The sequence below is a fragment of the Taeniopygia guttata genome, chromosome 10 (assembly GCF_048771995.1).
Source record: "Taeniopygia guttata chromosome 10, bTaeGut7.mat, whole genome shotgun sequence".
Classification (NCBI taxonomy): Eukaryota; Metazoa; Chordata; class Aves; order Passeriformes; family Estrildidae; genus Taeniopygia; species Taeniopygia guttata.
This window is the reverse complement of record NC_133035.1, coordinates 2,795,089-2,819,682: the sequence shown is the minus strand read 5'-3', so window position 1 is coordinate 2,819,682 and position 24,594 is coordinate 2,795,089. Positions and strand designations below refer to the sequence as shown.

Sequence of the window (24,594 nt, the reverse complement as noted above, 5' to 3'; positions counted from 1 at the left end):
CACACCATGTGGTGTGCCAGGCTGCATTCTTCCAGCCCTGCTTTTAGCTCCCCATTTCTTATTTATATCCACCCCAAAGCTGTACTAAGACTTTCTTGTCAGCCAGGCTTGCTCTGTGTAGCACCAGGAAGTGCCTGGGAAAGCTCTCTCAGAATCCAGCACTTCCCTGGATACCTTGAGGAAGGGTCACTGGCCACTGCTGGGAGCCTTTTGCAGGAAAATCCTATGAAAACACCCCCCTGCTATTTTCCCTAGCCTTCAGCAACCTTTGGCTCCAGGACTCTCTGGTTCCAAGGGTTATCATCTCCACCTGTAATGGCCCATCACTGCTTTCTTCCCTTGCATTTCTCCAATTGCTTTTCAAATCCACATAAACATTTGGCATCCACAACACCCAATGGCAAAGAGACCAGTAGATGAATTGTTTGTTTCTGTACAATCAGGCGTATGCTCTGTATTTTTATGCATTTTCCTTAAAAGTAATAAAACCTTTTAAAATATGGAATACATTTTTATTTGTTTTACAAGAAATTCTTATATTAATGTATCCTACTTTACTCTATAAAACTTTAAGAAACCTTGCATAACTTTACTGGAGGAGAACAGGTACAGATGGCTTTGAATGGAATGAAAAGCCCAGACAGGTTTCAAAGCTCATTGTTTCTTAATAAGAACAGTGCTTAACTTTACTTGAAAACACGAGTCTGCTGTGCACAGTCCAATAATACCTTTTAAACTTTCCAACAGCCTCTGTTACTATCTCAAGTCCTGGGCCACTGTGGTATAATGGATTTTGTTCCACTAGTGAGATGTCTCCAAAAGAAGACAGGACTCATCCTGATAAAAGCAGAGTCACCTCACTCAGCACCTTCCTCGTGGCACTGAAGTGTCCTTGAGACACTTGGACTTTGATGCCAGAGGCACAAATCCTGGAGACAACTTCCAGGCTGCTTCCCAGACAAACAGGCAATTCCAGCATTCCAGCAAACTGCTTGCTGGCTTGAAGGGAATTTAATGCAGCAGCCTGGGTGATACCTTACTTCTACATGGAGCATGAAATCCCTGGTGAAGAATATGCAGGGGTCACACCAAAGTAATCTTCTGGGGGAAGAAAGAAATGCCAGCATGGTAGAAAGTTGAGGTGATCTGCAGATTCTCTGCAGCAGTGGCTGTCAATCCCAGAGTCACACTACACAGCACAGGAGACAGACTGAGGCACTGGAATGGTAGCACAAGGAATATAAAACCATTCCTTTTCAGTCCTTTACCCTCAAGTTAAAATATTCTCCATCCGCCTCTTAAAGCTCTAATAATTATTTGACATCAGCACTGCTGGGATTAAGACATTTTTACATCTACCTTTAAAATTAATGCAGTGAAGCCATGAAATTTTTTTTTTTTTTTTTTAAAGGGCTGTGTTTTGAAAATGTTGTTGTGCAGCATGTGAGAAGAAAAAGCATCTTGAGAATGATCTCCAACCTTCCACTATAACCCCAAGCCTCATTTCTGTTCAGGTAGCAGAAATGTCTCTCAAAACTTACATTTTTCTCGATTAATGTGAAAGCTTATGTCAAATAGCATCTGAGTTTTTCACTGACATCAGGCTGCTGTTCAATGTTAGCAAATACTCTATCTCTGGAAAGCTGAGATAGGAAAACAAAATCTCTTCCATCACAAATGACATTCCAGCTATCACATCTGATATTTTGCTGAGAATAACAACTAAGATTTGATTTATTTGCATCCCTGTCTATCCAGGTTTTGTGTAACAACAACAAATAAGACTGAGTGAGGCTCTCACTCTTCCTCCCATCAAACAGTATCAGAAGAAATCAGCTGAAACTGGCAAAATTAGGCTGTGAAGTTGCTGGATGATCAAAATCATGCCCAGGTTCTGCACAGAATGACAACAGACATCTCTCCGTTTTCATGCAGAAAGTAAATTAGACTGAACTGAGCAGCTGCCTTCTGTCTCAAAATTAACAAAAAAAAAAAAAAAAAGACTACAGAGAAGCTATTCCATGTTTATGAAATGGTGGTATTCTCCTGCCTCTATAAAATGACAGGAAAACAAAGCCAGCTCACGTCCAAGAGGTACAAAAGCAGGCTCAGAGATGAAAATGGGTTACAAAACTGAATCCTGAAGACATGGCAAAAGTTTAATCACACTTGCCCATTTGGCAAATGTCCCCTGTGAAGTCAGGGACAATGGAGGAGAGCAGGAGGATGGGATACTCATACTTGCATTTGTTACAGCTTCACAGATTAATTTCTTATTATGTACAGGAAGCGAGCACCCCAGAACAGGGAGATGCCCTGTGCCTGCTGCTGACTGAGAGAGGATAATGTCATGGCACATCCCCTTTCCTTGGGTGTCTGTGAGTCAGACTAACATTGCAGAGCTGTTTAGTGCAGTCACCAGTGAGACTCCATCAGTGTGGGCTGAAGGGAACCTGACCCCCAGTGCTGACAGGGAAAATGATCAATCTCTCTCGTTTTAATTAGCAAGAACAGACCAGTGTACATTACAGCATAGCATCATTCTACACTGCACCATATGCAATCCAATAGCAAGGCAGGAGCCTTTGAGTGACAGAGAAAAATCAGGCCTTTACTTGTGTTTTAGGCTATGAAAGCAAACAAGGAAAATCCATGCTTTGGATCAATACTGTTCTCCTCCACATCCCCACTGTGACATCTGTGGTGAGGCAGGAATATCTCCAGTATCTCATATTACAGGATTTGGGGAAGCTACAGAGGTGAGATCCCCCTCCTGGCTCAGAGGCTCCTGGCAAACAGCAGAACTTCCACAAAAGTTACTGGTCCTGCTGCAGGAGACTAAGCCCCCATTTGGTATGTGGTAAATACGAGTAACTACATTAACCTTAAGCTGAAGGAGAATATTTTGTTATATAAGCACATCCCTACTCCTGTAATGCTATTCATATTAATACAAAACACAGGGGAGATTAAGCAAGTAAATTAAATTTATTAGCATTCTGCTGCTTGCTTCCTAACCAGTGTGGGATTCAGGGGACTAAAGGCTCCTTCTCATGTGGCACAGATTCCAAGTCAGCTGTCAGAGGGACAGCTGAATGTGGCAAGGCAGGTTTCAGTGTCACGTTTTTAGTGGAAGGCACAGCAACTGCTCAGGTGCATGTCAAAATCTCATGTCACTAACATTAGACGTTTTTTCCTCTATTTTAAAAAGCTGTATATTAGGAACAGGAGCTGAAACATAATATTCTATTTCATTTTATTCTATTCAGGCACAAAGATGCACAGATGTATTACACTAGCTAGACATATTTAGAGTCCTCTCTTCACCTGCTCCACTAAATCCTTGGTTGAACACATGATAATCCAGTAGTCTAGAAAGAGAATTCAGAATTAGGGTGGTGAGGAGGGAATATCCTTCTTTGAGAATGCACAGAAGTTCAAGACATTTTCTTCCTCTTTATGCACACATAACTCTCCCTGACACCAGCTCTGGGACTAAGGCTTAAAGAAAGAATCAAAGATGTATTTTCTTCTACAAGCTCACTGCAAGGACTGCTAAAATCAGTAAAATGCAACCTGAAGGGAAAAAAAAATGATCTTTCTTTACAAAAGAAACAAATTTGACAGTTGTCCAATCGGAATTCCCTTTACTGCTGTGTTTATACAGCAGTATGTAAAGGTTTACTTTAGGAAATGTTCAGAGTTAATCAGTGCAAGAGTTAAAAGCAGAGATAATTCCAGTTCCTCTTCATATCCAAGACTGTCAGGAATTCATTACAACAATCCCTCTAAGTTCAGACTCTTCCCCTGCTAGGGTCACTCTTCATCCAGTGCTTAAATGAAAAACAGAGTTGATTGTGATGGGAAGTTCTGGCAATGGCTTGGACTATTTCTCCTACAATCCTCATCAAATAAGGGGCACACAACAAATTGCTTATCTCCGATCTGCAATTCTCCCCTCCACCCAGCTGTAAATCTGAATTAATTAATAAACGCCCTAATGTTTTCAAGGTCATGGAAAATGAAAAGCACTCAGCAAAATGGATGCACTGACAGTGAAGGGTGTTTGTGGGTGGAGTTTTTATGTAAATTGCAAATCTGCAAGGCAGCAGCTCCTTCATCTGTGCCCCAAGCGCTAAAGTTAGACAACTTCAAAGAAAATAAAGGAAATGCAAATAAATTATGTTTTGAACAAATATGCCCTTCCCTGGCAAAAGTGCAAGGCTTTATGCAGCAGTCTCAAATCACACAAGGAGGTCAAAGACCCCATGAACTCAGGGTGTCACGCCGGCTTTGGTGTGTCCCTGCTGACTGAGGGACAGAGGACAACTCTGCTTTCTGTCCCCAGCACCTGCTCACCAAAGGTCTGGCACGGGGCTCATCCCTGCCTGCCACACAGACCTCAGGAGATAAGGTTCTGTGGCATCCCTGGCCACTGAGCTGCTCCTGGCTTCTGGCTCTGTTTGAGACACTCCAGCACAGCCCATGGCTGTGATAACCACGCTACACAGACCCACATGGCTCCTCTGTCTGCGTGCCCATAACAGGCACTGCTTTGGGAGCTTCCACAGCTGCCCTCTAAAGCTCAAGCATCTTCACAAATGATGTAATCCGGGGAGTAAGATCATAAACACAGAATGGTTTGGGTTGGAAGGGATTTTAAAGATCATCTAGTGAAGGTGTCATTGAGGAATGTGATATTTGACAAGTTAGGAATGCCACCCCTTAGATAAACAGAAACAAGATATGAACTTCTGGGATCAATCTTTGGAGGCACACTACAACTGAGTAACTTCTGAAAATAGAAAGGATAATTGAAGACACTCAGCTGAGAGCTCATGGTGCTTGAAGGGTGGATTCTCAAGCCAATCTTAATCTTGATATGGCCACTGGAAAGAGTCTGTGAAGTGTAACTGCAAATCAGTTGGGTCCCAGCACATTACAGACTGAGGCTGCTGGAGCCAGTCCAGAGGAGGCTGGAGATGTTCTCAGGGCTGGAGCCAGGCTGGGAGAGCTGGGGGTGCTCACCTGGAGAGAAGGCTCCAGGGAGAGCTCAGAGCCAGGGCCTGAAGGCAGCTTATAAAAAACAGAGGGACTTTTGTACAGGCACATAGTTCCAGACAAGAGGCAATGGTTTATTTAAACTGCCAGAGGCAGGGTTAGATGGAATAGTAGAAACTATTTTTTTCCTGTGAGGGGGGTGAGGCCCTGGCACAGGGTGCCCAGAGCAGTTGTTGCTGCCCCTCGATCCTGGAAGTGTCCAAGGTCAGGTTGGACACTGGGCCTTGGAGTAGCCTGGGACAGTGGAAGGTGTCCCTGGCCATGGCAGTAGTGGCACTGGATGGGCTTTAAAGACCCTTCCAACCCAAACCATTCCAGGATTCTGTGGGACTCAGGTGCCAAATACAAGCCATCAGACTTTACTTCTACCTTACACTGATACTTTCAGTACATGACAGCAGAAACACATTGGTGTGGTCTCAGATTTTCAATTGAAAACATAAAGCTTATTGCAAAGGGATACATTTTGTCAAGGAAAAAAGTGGAACAGCATAAAAGTGATGAGTAAAATTCAGTGCCTGCAGCTAACACAGGTGAGTGTGTGAACACCTGACCCTCCCAGGTCAGCAGAGGCCATCGTACCACAGCCCAGAACAACACAGGGGTCTTGCTTCCAATTTCTGAGTAAGAAATCTGAGTCCATCTGCCCCAGGCTGAACCACACTGACACAACTGGATGAGGTGCTTTGGGGAGAGCAGGGTACAGAACTGCTGTGCAGTAATCCAGGATGCTGTGGTTTCATCAGCACTGAGAGATCTGGGCAGGGAGGTCACAGACCACATTCCAAACAATTGTGTGAAGTGTTAATTAATGCAATGAACCTGGGCAAATACCACAACTACTAACAAAGCAACTAAAAGCACAGGACAGCACTAATTATTACAGAAATCAAAGCAATAAATCAAATATTGTGAACAGAACGTTTCCACTAGCCTTTGATTTATGCCACTGTGAGGAATGCTATTCATGCCTTGAACACAGCTGGGCAGAAGCAGATGGGAAGTGGTCAGTACCACAGGGAAAACTACAGAATTGCTAAAAAGAATTGCAACCTTTTGTTGCTTATTTTGATCCACTTCATGCATCTGGCACCCTCCATGTTGTTGATCCATTATTTGTCCAATCTGTGCGAGCTCCTCCAGTCCACCCCCAGCACTGGTGGCAAATCTGTGCTCACACTTGACAGCAAAGTCACGGTGACGTGATTTTATTGTCGCTGTTATCGCCACCATTATTATTAAAAATCAGAAATGTAGATTGTTCAGTAAAACACCCAGTACCAGAATGGACTGCTGTACATCTAACAATTACCAGCACATTATCAATTCCGTGTGGTGTAAGAAGGGATCTGTGTCCCTGCACGGAGAGCTCTGCTTTTGACCCATTCTCTAATTTATTAACAATTATTTTATTATTAATTTATTTTGCAGCGAGAAAATTCATTTGTACCACTGCAGCCTGTGAATTCTGAGGCAAACCTGAAGCACATAACAGTGACAAACCCTTGACATCTAGATGAGATTTGCCATCTCATCTCTGATGAAACACATTTTAACCTGTCAGTCTCCTGACAGCTTTTACTTGTCTCTTTCTTCTACATTTTATTCTGTAATTTTTAAAAACTGGCACTTCTGTAGCCTTTTACCAAAAAAAAAAAAAAAAAAAAAAAAAAAAATCAAAACACATTTTAACCATTTTCCCCTATGTCTACTCTCTGAATCCAGAGCTCATCATGCAGTTCTCCAAGGAAATTAGAAACTACAAAGGTCTCAACACAATGCTCATTTGGCTTTATATATATATATTTATATGTAAAATCACACATTCATGTCTGAAAACTAGAAGTAAACTAGCAGAGAAAAAATCTTTGAGGAGATTGAAGTATCTGAAGTTCTTGGCTTCCATCTGCCTCTCTCAAACCCACACTTTGACATGTTTGTTTTAGTAAAGTTTTTGTTTTGTTCATGCAGAAGCCAAAAATTACTCTTGGAAAATAGACACGGGAAACCGTTCTCCACAGAAAATAAACGCTGCAAACAGTTTCCTGCTGAAATAGGGGAAAATATTTTACCTACATGTACTCACATTTTTCTCTGACAAAAATGTTCAGCTTCTATAGATTCCATGAAAGTCCCAAGTCTACTGGCAAATTCTGAACGTTTGACAAGCACAATTTGAGTAAGCCTCGTGGGGAAGCAGTGATTAGAGAAGGCAACTGGCAGCTGGGAAGCCCACACTGTATTCCCTGTTTCATTACTGATGTTTCTGGATGACCTTGTCAAGTCATTTAATGCCTTTCTGCCTGCCTTTCCCTATCTGCAAAATGCTTAGATAAACACCTCCCTTTTGGAAACTCTGTAAAATTGTTTACTTTGGAAATAGTTCCTTGGATGCTAAACTGGCTCACGGGTGCAGCATCAGATGAAAGACACAAGGGCCACAGGACATAAATGTCAATCTAAGATCTTCTAATTAAACCATCTAGATTAAACCATGCAGATTAAACCATCGCAGTTTAATAGGTTAACCTCGTCCCTGAAGGTTTTATTTCAGAAGAGACAGTAGTTATTTTAATTTCATTTATATCAGCCAACACAACATCATCAATGCAAACCATACAGGTAAAGAAAAGCAGGGGGGAAATGCCAAAAACTTTTTTTTTTCCTGCTTAATTTGATTATTTAGCCAAGTTTCATCTTGGTCAGGTGCATTGTATTGCAGTGGGCAATGCACAGAACAGGGATTAAAGGTACTGGGATGGTACCTTCAGGCAGGGGATGGCTTCACTCAAGGTAATCCCCAAGCCCATTTGGGGCACTCCTGAATGGTACCAGGCTCCTCTGCGCCCCCTCAATGACCTTGACCAGCTCATGCACATTTTTATTGTTAATGGGCCAACGTATGTACTGCAAATGGAATATCAAAGTGCAGTCACGTCACCATTACTCCTTGTCCAAGAAAATTCAAAATTTCTACAATTAAACCACTGTAGAAGCATCTAATAGCTGAATGGGGAGGAGAGTGAAATTTTGATTTATTAATCCAGCTGTTTGCCCACGTTGGCTAAAACCATCACACACTTTGAAAACAGTTTTTTCCACAGACCTCAGTTCAGGTACCACAAAAACATCTATTGCAGCTTTAGGAAGTAAACGCCACCAAGAAACAGAAAGAGAATTGAGAGTGTAGGACCGCGTTTTTACAGGGACATGTCACGTTCTACCTGAGGAAGGATGCATGCTGACATCTTGGCCAGGTTCCACAGCCATGTCACAGCGGCAATGACAGACATCAAAAGCTTCCCACCCTCGTCCTCTTCCTTGCTGCGCAGCTCCGACCGCGCCCCCTCACGCCACAAAATGGCGGCCACGCTCTTCTCTCCCCTCAGCGCCGACGGGCGGACCCGCCACACCGGCACGGCCGGGGGCTGCTGGGGAGAAGGGGGAGGCTTTAGCCACGCTACACTTGGAGGGGGAGAGGAAGAAGAGGAAAAGGAAGGAAAATAAAGAGAGGAGGGAGCTGGGAGCTGTGCGCGGCACCGCCGAGAGGAGAGAAGCGACCGCCCCTCACGAATACGCGTCGCCACAGAAGATGGCGGCGCGAGCCCCCGCCTCGCGCGCCTCGCGCTGATTGGCGAAGAATTCCCGCCGCTCGCCCTCTGCGTCTTCCTATTGGCTGCTGCTTCCCGCCCTGCCCCCGCGCGCTGCCCGCTGCCGCCCCTCAGAGTCTTCGGAGCCCTCAGCCCCCTCAGAGCCCTCAGCCCCCTCAGTCCCCTCAGAGCCCCCAGAGCTCTCAGTCCCCTCAGCCCCTCAGCGCAGGATGGCGGCAGCTGGCGGCGGTCGTGGCTCCCAGCCCGGGCTGGCTTCGGCGCCGGGCAGCGCCGGCGACACCTCCCTCCTCGGTAGCGCCACAGTGTGGCCCTTGAAGCGCTATGGTCGCTTCCTCCCGCCGAAGGACGGTGACCGTGAGGGGCAGAACACCTCTTGGAAGGTGCCGGCGACGCGGGGTGGGGGGGGTGGTTGGTGGAACGCTGTGGGGTAACTGTCTCTGCTGTGAGGCAAACACCAATAAATGAGGTCTTTCAGGTGTCTTTTTGCGAGTTCAGAGCTAAAGCAGGAATCGGGGGAGTTTTTTACTTCATGAATTATTAATGACATCATATCAGAGTGTTAGTAGCCCGCTTTTTTTTTTTTAATTCCTTCATTCATCAGTACCCTGTGGTATTAAAATCTAGAGATCAAGGTGGAAGAATCCAGAGGGTTGTCCCAAGCAGTTAAAACTGTATATGGAGGTGTAATTAGTGAAAAAAAAAACATTTGATGTGCCTCCTCTCTGTGGGAGTGAAGGGGAAGTTGCAGTAGTGAGACATGAATTACACACCTGGCTTCTAAGAGCAACCTTTGAGACCTTTTATTTAGCCTAGAGATGGGAATCGTAGATTCTGTGCTTACAGGGCCAGATTTTCCTTTGTCTGTCTTTTTAAAGGTGTTTGAATCAAATGAAGAATCAGGCCCCCTTGTTCTTACCATTGTGGAGTCTGGCCATTTCTTTATTTCCCAAGGGCGAACAGTGCTGGTAAGTTTGTCATGTATAAAGAATATTTCCTCTTCATGTTACCATCAGTATTAACTTAGTTTATTTTCTCAGCTTCATCTTCTGTCCCACTGAGTGGGAACTGTCAATTTTGTTTTGCTCATGGTAATTCATATGTGCTGCTTTCCCTTCCTGCCGAGGATCAACATTTCTTCTACATTTCTAAAAATCTAGATTAAGAGGTAATGCTAAGTATTGCTGGTGTTGAAAGATATTTGGTTTTGTTTTTTTTTTTTTCCCATGATTCTTCTGACTAAGAAAACAGGAAAATACACTGTTTAGAAATAGGTAAAATTATAACTTTTCTATATGGTCTGGCTGACTGCTTGCCAATGACCTGCTAGTATTTTGGTTTGACAATCTGGTTTATCAAAGGGTTTGTATTTTCTGTGTTGGATGATGAGATTTAACATACAACATAAGAACCTTGGAGACAAAATTAATACTTGTGTCAGCTGGTTTCCTGTAGCCTGCACTTGCTTAAACATAACCAGCTACTAAACTAAAGATTTCACAATGACACCAAGAGGAAAATTCTGTCTAGAAGGAGTGGGTTTGATGCTCTGACAAAGAAGACCTTGCTGGAAGGTGGAATTAAGTGTGTTCAGTGCACATCACCAGTACTCAGTTGTAATAACAAGTAGGAGCTGGCTGATAAATATGTTAGAAAGGTATTACAAACCACTGGAAGATGCTGCAGTGTAAAGATAATAAAGCTTTTTTAATAGAATGTATAAGAGACTGTGTTGCAGCTTTAAATATGTATAAGCTTATAAATTAGTTTTTACTATGCCTCTTAAAGGGTCATAAACTTACAGAAATTCAAGTATAGGGGAGAACCATGGATACCCTTGAATTTTTTGGCCTGTGTGTTAGGAATATTGAATAGTTAATGCATGAGCTAACAGAGAGCTGTTACTGTGGATGGCCCTCAGCTCATTTAGTGAGAACAAGGTAAAAAGGGACTGTGGAAAGTATTTTAACAGTTGTGTTGAATGAGAACAAGGAAAGAGGTTTTGAAAATGTGGCTGGAAATGTGACTTCCTGCCATCCCTTACCACATTCTGCTTGGAATGACTTGGTGCAGGATGCTCCTGTTCCAAGTGGCTGTTCCTGTTAGTGACCTGTAACTGACATTCCTCTAAAAGTCCTTGAGATAACCATAAAAAAGCTAACAGCAACTTCTGATAACTAACCCCAGTGCAAAAAAAGGCACAACCCAAAGCTGCAGCCCTTCAAAGACTTGTCTGGCAAAGGCTGAATCTGGCAAGTAACAGGGCAGATAAAGTGTGCTGTCAGAAAGGATGAGGGATCAGAAAAGCTGCTCAAAACTTGGCTGAGAAAAGCACTTTTTGCAGCTCTTGTATTTAGTGGCTAGTGAAGCTTTCAGGCAGCTGCTTTGCTTGAAATGCCAGATGAGGAATTTCTGGGATCTATCAGGACGGTTCCAGCTTCCAAGTGACACTGAGATACTGTGGGAGCTATCACATAGTGCAGGAGAGGTGGAACAGACATGCTTGGTAGCTGTGACCAAAATATAGTACTGAGAGTTCAAAAGAAAAAAAGCTGGTTTGGTTTATTTCAAACATTTATTTTGGCAATGCTTCTGTGCCAACCTTAAAGTTGACACACAAACGTTTAGAATTTGTTAAAGAAAAGTTACATAAAGTTGGTTTTACAGCCCAGTGATTGCTTTGGGTGCAGCTCTTTGAGCAGGAGTATTTGGGCTGGTGGCACAGGTATGTTCTGTGCCTGCCGGACTGAACTGGTGGGACTGGTACATACTGGAACTGTGGGTTTCTGAGATTGGACCTGCTGCAGTCCTCCCACTTGTCCTCTTTAACATACCTGAGTGGCTGAAAACCCCACCAAATACCCCATGTGCTCGTTTTCATGGAATCCCAGCATGTCTTGGGCTGGGAGGGACCTTACAGCTCATCCAGTGCCATGGGCAGGGACACTTCCACTGTCCCAGGGTGCTCAGAGCTCCATGCAACCTTGAGCACTTCCAGGGATGGGGCATCTTGAAAACTCCTTCCCAAGATGCTACATAACAACAAACCAACTTGTAGTGCTGCTCAGGCTGTATTTTTGCTGCAGAAATCATCAGAAATTGTTCATCTCAGTGGTTCTATCTCCCTCCAGTTCCAGCTGTCAGTGCTGTCACAAACCTGTCACAATATTTAAGCAGGCTTTGCACGACTAAGTACAGCCCGTGCTTGGAGCCTGTCACACTCCAGATCCACTCACTGGGGGTCCATTATCCTGGACATTCTGTCAGAGGGGATAATGCACAGCTCCTGCTCCAGAGGGAATGGATCAGCTTTGATGGAATGCTGCGGCTGTTGGTGTGATTTCACTTGTGCTCTCATTTCCTCTTGCTGGCCTGGGCTGTGTCCTTTGGATTGCCAGGGTTTCCTCCCACACCTGTGTGCTGCCTTCCTTGCACTGAAATTCCCTCTGGTGTGCTCACAGACTGTTCTGTGCTGTGTTGGAACTGCATCCTTTAAATTGTTGATGCCTTGTCTTTTGATCTATCTCCTAATCCCTACTTTTCAGCCCTTTTGATGTGCTCCAGCTCCTGGTTTGAGGGAACTGGGTAACAATTATTGTAGCTTTGTACCTCTGCACAGGAACAAGATCTGGGTCACAGGGACACATTTCCTTCTCAACGGGCAGAACTTGAATTTTTATAAAATGGTCATTGATGAATAATAAAAGGATTTTTTTTTCCGTTTCTCACCTATGAACAACATTTGCACAAAGGGTTGTGAAGAAAAATTTCTATTTTGCTGATGGCTGGATAATTATCCATAGTAGGAACAATATTCAAGTGTTTCTGATTGCTATCAAAATACTCTGTCTATGATGAGTGTACTTACGTATTTTCTTAGTCCTTTTAATTTTATTGAAGCGGGAATGTTAAGAAACCTTTTCCTTAGGGCACACTGGCTCTTTTATGATCTGTTTCTAAGAACAATATTTATAAAATAGCAATAAAATATTCACATATCCTAACAACTGTTGTTTTTAATAAATACAGAAACAACTGTTTTCCTTTCGAAATACCATCTACTCCTTGCGTAATGGAATGAAGAGGAGGTAAATGGAACTTCAGAGCATGGAGCATAAAAATCCCTGATGCATAATGCAAATTAAAGGGTGTTTTGATTTGGTTTATGCTTTTTTAAACTAAATTCTTCATTTGGAATTAAATTACATAATGTATTTTTAGGACCTGTTTTTGCTGCAGTGTTGCCTAACAGACTGTATATTTGATGGTAGAAAAACCTCATTGTTGTATACTGTAGTCAATGGAATTTTACAGGAATATCTCAACAGCATCTCTGGTAATTTCTGGCCATGCTCAAGATACATCATGTTCCATTTACCACAACTCTTATTTCCTTTCCCCTCTCTATCAACACATCATGGAAATTATATTTTGGTGTTTTATTCAGTGCAATTATTTCTGCTGCTAGAATTCATAATATCCTACAAATGAAACAAATTGAAATTGTGAAGAGGACTTACTTAATAGGATGAAATTAATCCAGAGTAATTGATTTGTGACCTGATCTTTTGAAGTGTAGAGTAAATGTCCTTAGTGCCCTCCTGGTCCCCTCATGACTTCAATAAGCTACCAGTGCTTAGGGTACAGTAGATTCAAACTCATTAATTAGGCAGGCATTCAGCAGGCATTCTCATGTTCCCGATGCTCTTTGCAGTGCCTGAAACTCAGGCACCAAATTTTGCAGATGAGATTCACAGCAGCACAGCTCTGCCCTGGGCAGAGCTGGTCCCTGTGCAATAAGGGAGGGCTCCTGACAGAAAGCTGGGCAGTGAGCAGGTTGCTAATGCTGCTTTGTGGGAGAGCCCTGCAAAGCCACACAAGGTTGTTCTGTATTCAAGTTTTGTTGGATTATTTAGTGCCACAATCGCAGTTCAAAAATCTCAATTTCAGTTTGTTTATTTCAACGTGTGTTGTTGATGTGATTGTTTTGGACGAGCTGAGAGTGTCCTTCTGCATCAGCTTTCCCATTTCTGTTCCATGTCAAGGGCTTCTGCTCTTTCCTTTTCTCTTGCCCCAATTCTCCTAAACCTAAGCTCTTAGAATTTATTTTCTTTTGTGAGATTAGCGATGTCTGTTAATGAAGTGTATTTACCCTAGAGTTTAGTGTGTGCTATCAGTGTGGGGAAATACATATTTTATACTGAGAATGAAATAATGCATTACTGGGACGCCCTGAAGAGCTTTAGCCAGCTCATCCCTGAGCATCCAGTTCCCCTCTCTGTGGCCCTGCACAGATGTCACTGGGAAAAAACCCCAAATCAACTGAGGCTGTCACTGAGGTAGTGAGGTTTGTGCTGAGGTAAGGGCCTGTCTTTGCTGTCAGTGGCTGTGGGCTGCACCCATCCAAAGCCTGCTCCTGCAGGCAGTGTTTGCCCTTTGCCCAAAGCCACTCTCTGCCTTTGTCCCCTCGGGTGGCTCCGTGTGTCCCGTGTTCCCTCCCTCCTTCAGCCTCCCTGCCTGTGTACACACAGCACTCTGCTTAATGAGTTCTCTGTGCTGTTCTCTGCCACACTCAAACAGCCTTAAGAGCAAGGTGGGAGGGTCTAAGAGATTGAGGATCAAAAAAGCATCATGCAAACCTTAACATCCTTTTATTCTTTACTCCTGTCTCTCTGCCTTGATTGGTAGGGTTGGAAATGTTTGCAGGGACAACTTTGTGCTTCCCTCACTCTGCAGGCTGTCTTGTTTGGGTTGTTTTTGGTTTTTTTTTGGTCACATTGGCTCTTCTAATCCTAACTCAATTCTCAAGAGAGCTTGTGCTACAGAAATCAGGCCTGATGTGTTTGGCCTTACTTAGATATTAGAAATAGATACAAAAATTTCTATTTCCAGGTATGTTACAAGCTTTAATGAAGACTGGATTGAAATTATGTTAGAAGTTTAATTTTCACAACTTTTTCTACAGTAAATAATGAAGAATTTTTACTTTTTAAATAGAAAACTGCTTATTCTAGGAAAAAGGTGTGAAATGGCAACTCACATTCTCTTTTGAGAAGGCAAGGAGTTAAAATTTGCTATTTTTCAGATTTTTGCAAGCATTTGATTTAGAATCTATGTCATGTTTCAAGCATGTGCGACTTTTTTATTACAACAACGTATTAATAACAAAACCGTTATTAAAGTGATCACCATTGATCACCACTTACCTGTAAACACCTTCTCCAATTTTCTGAAAGCATCTCAGTTTTGCCTGTTCTTCAACACTCTGTATAATTCTTGAACATCATTCACAAGCTTTTCCTGCCTGCCTGCTCACACATCTTTATTTTTCCTGTCTCCTGAGAGAATGGTTATGAGCAGTCCTTGCAACTCCACTATCTCTGTTCTATTTTGATCAGAAAGATCACTGTGTGGGGGCTGTGTGTCACTGTGTGGGGGGGACACCTGGAAATAACATTGCCATTGCTCTGGTTCCAAGAAAAAGCAAGCTGTTAGGCAGTATAAATGTTCAATTGTATAATCCACAACACCACGGGTCAGAAGTGCGGGGATTTGAGCTCAGCACAGCACAATTTAAACGCAGGCAGTGAATCATGACTGTCCCCAGAGTGGGGAGCAGCCCCAGGGCGGGCAGCTCTGCACAGGCTGGCACGGGTGGGCAGTGCCCCCTGTGCCTGGGAGGAGTGGCACCTTATTTCAGCCATCCCTGCAGCTTTGGTGACCTCGCAGGAGCTGGCAGGGTGCTCAGAGCAGCACAGCATCCTGCCCTTCTCACAAAACTCTTTCCCAAATCCCTCCTTCTGCCCTGCCCAGGCTCTGTGAGTGGAGCTGAGCAAGGTTTGCTCCCCACTTGTGGCATGGTGGATTCCTTACCTTGGAAAGGCAAGGGTTAAGGAGCTGTCTCAGGTGCCTTCCTGGAAACTTTGGAAGTAGATTGCTCTGTTTTCCAGGGGATTGCGTCCCATGGTCCTGCCCAGCCTGTGTTGCAATGGTGCAAGAAGAATTTTGTCTGAGGCCTGTAGCTTTTCTCTCCTCCCAGCCAGCACCACCCTGGCAGCTGTGCACTACAGTCAAATAATTAATAATTATTCATAATTCAAATAATTATTAAATTAAAAATAAAATAATTTCAATATAATTTCTTAATTAAACAATTTATCCTTTAAAAACCTTATTAAAAATACATAACCATTTTATACCTTATTAAAACAAAATATTATAAAACTCACTACTTATAAAACTATAACACAAATAAAAACTAATAAACATCTAAATGTAAACAAAAATTTACAATTTTACAATTTAATCCCAACCTTAACAGAAAACCCCAAAAAACATTAAGTACTAATCCCATGTGAAGAACATTTACCAGTGTTGAAACCTCCCTAAAGAGACAGAGATAATAACTAAAAACTAGAAAAATCCTCAGAAAAAGAAGGGAAAAAACCCTCAAAAATCCCTGAAGACTAGTAAAAGAGTTCAAACCAAAACACGTGGTTACTAGTCAGTTACAGACCGGGAACCGATGAGGTCAGAAACTGAGTCCTTTCCTGCAGATGCCCATTCCCGGCTGAGTCCTCAATCCATAGCAGGATACAACGCTATGGATTAACAAACTGGTGTATTTGCATCCATGGGCCTGCTAGGAGAGGCTGCCCAGACTGCAAAATGTGTCTCTATAGCATTTGGGGCTTTAGTTTGTCTTTTTTAATACTGGTTGTGATTTAAGGGCAGACTAGATCATGTTTGTGACCAAGAAAAAAAGCTTTTCTTGCTAAGCTATTGTTTACATAGAGTTTTGTTTGAAAACATCTGCCTTGTGCATGAGCGTGTCCAAACTAAGTGATGCAAGCCAGCATAGCTGAACTGCTACACAAATAACATTTCTTAGATACAGAGTAATTTTCCATTCAGATAGGGTTGCAGTCTATCAAAACTTAGATAATCTATTCCTGTGTTGTTTAGCACCACAGGGTTTCTAAATGCTACAATAAAAAATATCCATAAATCATACACAATACCTTCCAGCACAGCTCACAGCACTCATTACACAGCAGGTTTCTGAATGCTGAAATGTGAAATCAGAACAAAAGTATTTCCCAGTCAGTGCTGGACCCGATGGCTGTGAGGCTGGATCAGCATTTCTGGCTCCTGCCTCATGGCAGCTGTGGTCACATCTTGCCTGCTTCCAAAACATTTGGGAAACATCTTGCTTTGTTTGCCCCTTCAGCTTAATTCCACTCAGTCCTCCCTCTGAGAAACTTAGATTTTGGTCACATATGTAGGAGAGTTTTCCTTTACCCCACTTTTGTTAGGAGTACAGTCGAGGAGAACAGGGGTATGTGCCTGACTGAACATTGATGACAAACTTAATAAAGTGCTGCCGTTTCTCTCTTCACATGGTGAACATTTGGGCTCTTGTGTCCCTGCCCCGTTCTAGGCTGCGATTTGTGGATATTCTGATTAATCTTGCACTGCCCTCTGGCTTTGCCCCTGCCTCGCTGACTGAAGCAGGCACTGCCTGCTGAAGGGAGCGGGGCCCTTGGCTGCTCTGTTCCCGGCTCCGGCAGCCTGGTGGCAGCAGCAATCCAGAAGGAACGCTGCGTTTTTCCGTGTCATCGCCCACATCCCGAGCCATGTCGAGAGTCACTCCATCACCTGTGGAAAGGCACAGTGGAGTGTAATGCCAAAATACTGCTCTGCGGTTCCCAGGCCGGGCCCCACGCCCGCTCCTGGGCGTTGGCAGAGATCCTCCTGCCTTCGAGCGGGGCCCAAGGGACTCGTTCGTTGTGTTCTTCCCTCTTGTCGCTCTGATTCATTCGCCTGACTTCACATGCACTGCCCCAGCCCTGGAGTGACCCAGGCCAGGCTTGGAGCAGCCGGGGTTAGTGGAAGGTGTCCCTGCTCATGGCAGGGGCTGGATGAGCTTTAAGGTCCCTCTCAAGCCAAACCAGGCTGTGATTCTGTGAATACAGGGACAATGATTTTAAAAATAAAATGGTTAAATTTATATTTCAGTTAAAGCAAATTTTGGGGTTGGAGTTGGGTAATCAGGGTACATAAAAATTCCAAACGCTGTTTTTTCCCACTTGTTTTACCTCAGAAGCAGGATATATAAAAGAACCTGGGAAACATAATAAAATAGTAGTTAGGAAAATTAAACAGTGACTGCCTTCTGTAATTTCTTTGGAAACAGTTATTATTTTAAGGAGACAACATTTGTTCAACTTTCATCTCCAGTGAAAGGAAAAACACTGTAAAACCAGACTGAATATGGGAATAGCTATATTTAAATAAACAGTTGGTGTGTCTCCAAAACAGAAACTACTTGAAATGAACAGAACAAGCACAAGTGGCCCCAAGTTAAAGTGGCCTAGTGATGGAATGGTTTGGAATTGCTTCACTGACAGCATCTGGGGCCTGGTTCAGCCTCTCCCATTGCTCACCAGGTGATCTCTCGTGTTCTGACCTTTAGGCCTCTCCTGCTTAGCAAGTCCTGCCTTAGGGCACTTTGAGTGTGCTCAGTGCAGAGAGACACTACAAGGGACTGGCCCTCTTACTGCTGTCAGCAGCTGCTTTTACAGCACACAGGGCAATTCTTCTCTCCCTCTGACCCCAGCTCTTCTGGGAATGGTACTTCCCTGCTGGCTGACATTCTGGAGTCTGGCACAGCAGATGTCTGCCATCCAGTCTGCCTGTGCTTCAACTCTTCACAGTTTTTGAGAGATTCCTCTGTGAAGTGCAGCTAAAAATCTACATGCACTTGCTGTATGAGACTGTAAAGCCAGTGCCAGCACAGTAAAGCAGCAGTCATGAGGTGATTTCTGTTCCAAACTAGAATGGCAGGTGGTTTTCCAGCCTGGAGCCACCCAACATGGATGGCGAACACCACTGGCCCTTCAGGATGGACATGACTTGTGGGGTTTGACCCTTAGGACCCCTTGCAAGCAACCTGGGCTCAAGCCCTTGGTCATTGAAAGTACTATGAGTCTGGATAAAATGGTGCCTGATTTCTCCCTGCCCTAACACTGATTAATTGTTTGGGTTTTTCCCCTGAGCTTTGCTAAGTAATGCCTCAGAGTGCCTTGGGAGACACAGTCTGTTGCCTTGCAGTTGTTTTTCACTTTCCTGGGGTGTTTTTTAGAGTTTGAAGAGACTGACAGTGATGCAACTGGAGTACAAAAACATCTTTATCCAATTAACGAAGCTGCTGCTCCGTTCCCCGAGTGCCACCTGGAGCCAAGGGCTCCCCGGGGATTGGATAAAGCGGGGCTGTGCCATTCCCCGGGTTCGCCTGCCCTCTGCTGCCCTCCCGGGCAACTTCAGCACTCAGAGCTCCATTCAGCTGCTTTATTCCGGCTCTCAGGGGCTCTCACAGCATGCACAAATATAAATGTACACAGGCAAGGAAATCACAACATACTGAGACACAGTGTTGTTACTGCATTTAATCCCTGGAGGGGTAAAACTTCCACAGTGGCAGTTGTTTGACAGCTCCAAAACCTGCGTAGCTGCAGTGACTGATCTTCATTAGGGCTTTAATTACATCACAGAACTTAAACATGTGCTCCTGAGTGCTGCTGTTTGCTGGGTCACTGGTTTGTGCTTTATTTCAGGAAGGATTTTCCCTGATTGATTCCCACAAGTGGCTGAAGATAGTGAGGAAAGCAGAGTGCCTGCTGCTCCGGGCAGAGGCCAAGGTGAGCTGAGCTGCTTGGAACTTTCCTAATATGTAACAGAGATGGAGAAAATCTCTCCATTTTGGCTACATTAAACTAGAAGGTGTAAATCATCTATGTAAATTACAAATATTTTTTTTACTCTAGATACTAAACAGGAATGGATTGGATATTGTTATCTTTTGTAACTGCTAATATTCAGTTTTTAGACTGCTCTCTGAGTGTTAGCTGCTAAAACAGCCAGACTGGTTTTATTTCCTGATCTATCTGCCACGGCTAACAAAAAGATGAAGCAAATCTCTTCCAAGATTCCTCTGAGTCAGACAGCACTTCAGGAAACAAACTCTCTAACCAAGCAGTTACTGAGCCATTTTGTGGCTCCTGGCACAGCAGCAGCAGGCTGGTGGTGAAGGTATTTCGTACTCAAGGAAATAAAACGGACATGGGTTTCTAGTCTCCCACTCAGCTCTCCTGATGAAAAAAGGTTGGTTTGCCTTTAAATAATCAAACAGCACTTTCTTCTTACCAATTTATGTAGAAATCTCAGGGCTTTTTGTTCTTAGATGAACTCTGATACTCTGTAAGTATCTTAGTGTTTTAAATTCATGGGTTATGCCTGAAACCAAAACCACTCTGCTTTCTATCAGCTTGTTAGAAAACCTGAAGGCAGCTGGGGCAGGAATTAGTTCTGATGAACCAGTTCCTTCCCAGTTACCAGAGCCAGTTCCCCAGTGCAGCATCAAGGGATTCTGCTGCTCCTCACCAGCAAGACAAAACCAACATCACACTACTGCCAGGCTCGAGCAAAGCTCTGAGGGGCACTTCAGGAAAGGAGGAATTTTAACAGTCTGAAATTAATTTGGTGCATCTCAGCGTTTACTTACCATAAATTCACACAACTTCAACTGGATTTAGTGGCACTGCAGGGGTTCTACCACATAGCTTCTCTACTTCATATCCTAACAGTGGATGCAGCTTCTGTGCTCATCTTGATGATGAATTTCTGGTTAATCTTGTATCCCTTGTTTTTTTAAGTCATCAATACTGCGTTTACAGTGGAACTTACTCATCACTTCAAATATGGCTTCAGTAGGGCACTACAGGCTCTTAGCCAGCAGAATGAGTTTCAAAACTATGAACAGGAACAAGATGAATATTTTAAATAATTTTGCAATAAAAAATTTCCCTTCATATTGTTTTCCTTGAGCTCAGCCCCCCACCCCAGCATGGAAGAGGCACAAATTTAATGATTCCATGACATTAATGGTGTTTAAGATTTCAGCTTTTGTGTCGTTCAGGTGTGACTGCCCAGTCCTCAGTTTATGCTATAAGCCTTGACATATCACAGCTCTCTTTCCACAAAGACACAATGTTTAATTTTCAAACTCTGCTGCTGCTTATGAACTGCAAACTAAAGTATTTAACAGTCCTTGTGAGAAACCCGAGGGACTCCAAATAGATCAGCCTCAAAATTGATTTGGGGATCTAAACAAGCAAGTGCTCTTTGAAAGTGTCCTAAGGAAACTCCACCCAAGTTCCTTTTGTGTCACTGAAATCAGAACTCACCTGTCTGGCATTGCACAGCTCAGTGCCTGGCTCTGTGAGGCTGCCCCAGTTCCTTAATTAAGGAGGGCAAATCCAACTGGGCACTGGCAAATGAGTGCTGCACTTCATATTAGTTTGACATTTTTCCCTTTCAGAAGCAGTGAGGCTTTTGTGCTTACCCTGCCCTAAAAATCTTGTTATGGGATTCAAACATCTTCAAGCAGCCGGCATGTAAACACAGGGGCTGTCAGGAGGAGCTGGCTCATCTCTGAGACAGGAGCTTTAAAGTGAGAGGTGTCCTCGTGTTCAAGCAGCCCAGCAGTGTGGGATTAAAATGGGCATTGAAAATGGGGTTGACACTGGAACTTCAGGAGGATGAAGACCTAAATAAGCCAGGCTGGGCCAAGGAGAATTTGCTGCTTTTCTAGTACTTTAGGTCATTTAAATTTGAAATTTCAAGATCAAACAGGAAGTTCCATTAATTCACTCTCTAAACACTGAATATGCACCTACCTTACATCAGCTCAAGGTGCTTAAGCCAAGCTTATCCCACACCAAAGATTCCCATCCCCATTTCAGGGCAGTTTGCTGAACCTGGGGCACTTATTAAAAATACCAATTATGGTACAGCCCAACAACCTACTCTGGGGGGGGGTCAGAGCTATCTGGGAGTTTTCAATAATTTTTAGCATCATTTCACTCTTTGAAGTAATGCATTTGAATTTCCTGCACTCCTATTCAACGTGTTGGTTTCTGTTCAAGGAACATTTAGGTGAGAGCAAACTGAATATGTTGGTTTAGCTCCACACAGGCAGACCAGGTAGGGTTGACTTCAATGCATCAAGAACATTCATCCTAACCAGAATGTGCCATTCCCAGAATTTCTAGTTCAGATCCAAAGTTAACTTTTGCTTACTGTTGTGTCATTTTTTTTGTCACAAATTACTGTGCAGAGCTGGCACACCCTTACAGAATTACTACCTGCAGCAACAATAAAACTTTATTTTCCTGCTACATGTAAAAGCTGAGTCCTGGCAAGGCTTGTCCACTTGGCTAAACCTTGAATTAGTGACAGGTGGCCCTGCATCACTTACCCTTTTCTTGCATATTTTTACCTGATTTTCAAATCAGCTATCAGAGTCTTCCGGTTAAGCTGCTGGGAAAAAATGAAAATACAGCAGGGAAAACCTGTTTGTTTTTAAATTGGCACAGTGATCCACAAATCTATTGCCTTCTTCCCAACTCCAACAAATATGGATTTGATCCAAGCAGTCTGAGGGGATTCCAGGTTAATTTGATTTCCCTGTGCTTCTGAGCAGAAGGAGTGCCGCATGTTCCGTGTGCAGTTCGGAGGGAGCTGCAGGGAGGAGACGCAGGAGCACTGCTGCAGCTGTGTCCAGAAACTCGGCGAGTACGTCCCGGTGCAGGGGGCTGAGGAGCAGAGCCTCAGCCAGGACACCCAGGGCATGGACACTGAGCACGCAGTGAGTGACCACACACCCCCAAACCCCAACCTCTGCCTGGGAGAGCTGGGCACGAGGAGCTTCTCACAGCTGTAAGACTGTCTGCATGAAATAGGAATTGGGAAGTTTTTTTGTACAGGGCAAAAGATGATCAGAGCCACAACACAACCCTGGATCCTTTCTGTGTTTACCTGCTCCCAGTTTGCAGTGGTAGTAGCTGCTACAACTGCCTATTTACAATTTGAGCCTAACCTGGCACATCTAAAAGCAATCCCAGGAGGAACAGAATGTTTCCCCTCTCCACGATAAAAGTCCTGAGGTAACTGGAAAAGACAGAGACAGATGGCATTTTCCAGGGTGATTATTGCAAAATCTCTGCTCTCCTGGGTGTTTGGATCCATCGAAAAGAAGCAGTGTGCACACTGCATTCTTTGAAGTTACTCCTAGGAAGTTGTTTGTGACTTCAGTTTAGCCACGAGCTAACAAGCCTGTAGTTAAACTGTCATGTCTTTCATTTTTAAAGACTGGAGCAGATGTGCATGCAGGTTCCATAAAAAGATGCCTTTTTACTGCAGAAGGTAGCTGAGCACATTCCCTTCCCGTCAGTGCTAAAAATGGAACTGCTTCCCCCCCTGCACATACCCACACTCTGCTTGGTAACAAGCCCTTATTTGCATTTGGTATTTTCTAGCCAGATGAGCCTCTCTCAGACTCCTGCACAAGCCTTGGAGAAAGAAGATCTGTAGCACAGCTTGCACAGGTAAAAAACAAACATTCTCCTGTTTAGAGTCTGTAACTGAGCCTGAGAATGAGCTGTCTCAGAGTCCATCTGGGAAATGCCTTTCCTGAACATCAGGATGCCATCATCTACACCAGCAAAACACTCAATCTGTGTAATGATCCAGAGCCAGGGAATAAGCAGCAAAACAAGGTGTTTGGTGGTGTAATCACCCCATTTGAATAGGGACAAATGACACACCGAGAGCAAAGAAATACCCAGAGGCAACATCCAAATGAATGGCTCTGGCACTGGTCTGACTCTGCAGAAATCACTTGTGGAGATCAGAGCTGAAGCCTGAAAATATCAGTCAAGGAATCACAGACTATCCCATCTAACCCTGCTCTCTGACAGGGGGAAGCCATTCCCCCTTGTCCTGGCATTCCAGGCTCTTGTCCCCAGTCCCTCTCCAGCTCTGAGGGAGCTCCTTAGGCACTGACAGGGGCTCTGAGGTTTTGCTGGATCCTTTTCAACCCTGTCCCAGAGCAAAGCATCCCCATCCTCCATGGACAGCTTCATTGAGAAGTTCTGGGTAAATACCTGAAATCAACTGTTGCTCATTTACTGGGAATTCAGGCCAGTGCAGAAGCAGATGAGCAGAAAACTCTGCCCTTTTCTGGTTTTGTGCAGTTCCTTCTCTCTGTCTTCCTTACCCTTCTTTTGTAGTCACTGGCTGAGCACAGAACCCCAGGCTGGGTTGGACTAGAAGGGACCTCAAAGATCTCCTCTTCCCAACCCCATTGCTACAATGCCCAGAGTTCACTCACCACCATGGGAAAAAGCTGGGAGAGGGGATTAAACAGGGAGAAAAAGAAAGTTTTAACATAAAACCCCCACACTTTACTTCCAAAAGACATCTGGCTAAATGAAAAGCTTGGGAGTGCATGCTTGGTTATCCCTACACAAATGTAAGCAACATGTACAGCTCATAAAGAGTGTACACTGATTACAGAGTGGATACCCACCAGGAAGCCACAGTACCCAAGAAATTGGCATTTGCAGGGTAAATTTCCAGCTGAAATAATTGCAGGGGCATTTGACAGTGTGCAAAAGCTACACTGGAATCACACCTGGGCATCAGAGACAAACTCACACACAGAGATCACGGCTGATAGCATTCCACGAGCATCCAACACCGGCAGCTCCACGATCCTGCAGCATCCAGGAGGGCTGGGGTGTGGCTGTGTCCTTGTGCCCGAGGCAGAGCCCCTGTCCCCCCTTGCATTGGCAGTCGGTGCTGCGGCAGCGGCCGGAGCTGCCCCCGGCGTGCCGCCACCCGGCCTGGAGCGCCCGCGAGCTGGGGCCCTTCATCCGCCTCTGCCTCATGGACCAGCACTTCCCCGCCTTCGTGGAGGACGTGGAGAAGGAGCTGCACAGACTCGCCCAGGAATGAGGCACGCCCGGCCCTCCCGGGGGTGCACACAGCTCTGGTGATTAAAGGTTGAAAAACGAGGCCCACA

The 24,594-nt window shown here is 44.2% G+C and overlaps 1 protein-coding gene across 1 annotated transcript; it reads left to right on the top strand.

Annotated features, from left to right (window-relative positions):
* Positions 1-8,852: 8,852 nt before the first annotated feature.
* REC114 (REC114 meiotic recombination protein) lies at positions 8,853-24,572 on the top strand. The gene is made up of 6 exons (XM_072933965.1): positions 8,853-9,052; positions 9,548-9,637; positions 19,286-19,369; positions 22,213-22,377; positions 23,048-23,116; positions 24,366-24,572. The coding sequence occupies exons 1-6, from the start codon at positions 8,882-8,884 to the stop codon at positions 24,525-24,527; spliced, it is 741 nt and encodes a 246-aa protein (XP_072790066.1). The 5' UTR covers positions 8,853-8,881; the 3' UTR covers positions 24,528-24,572.
* The last annotated feature ends 22 nt before the right edge of the window (positions 24,573-24,594 follow it).

Excerpts from the sequence above, each read along its gene's own strand:
- REC114 (XM_072933965.1), top strand. The coding sequence starts at position 8,882 with ATGGCGGCAGCTGGCGGCGGTCGTGGCTCCCAGCCCGGGCTGGCTTCG. Across the intron at positions 19,370-22,212 it reads TGCTCCGGGCAGAGGCCAAG|AAGGAGTGCCGCATGTTCCG; the intron begins GTGAGCTGAGCT and ends GCTTCTGAGCAG. Across the intron at positions 23,117-24,365 it reads CTGTAGCACAGCTTGCACAG|TCGGTGCTGCGGCAGCGGCC; the intron begins GTAAAAAACAAA and ends TTGCATTGGCAG.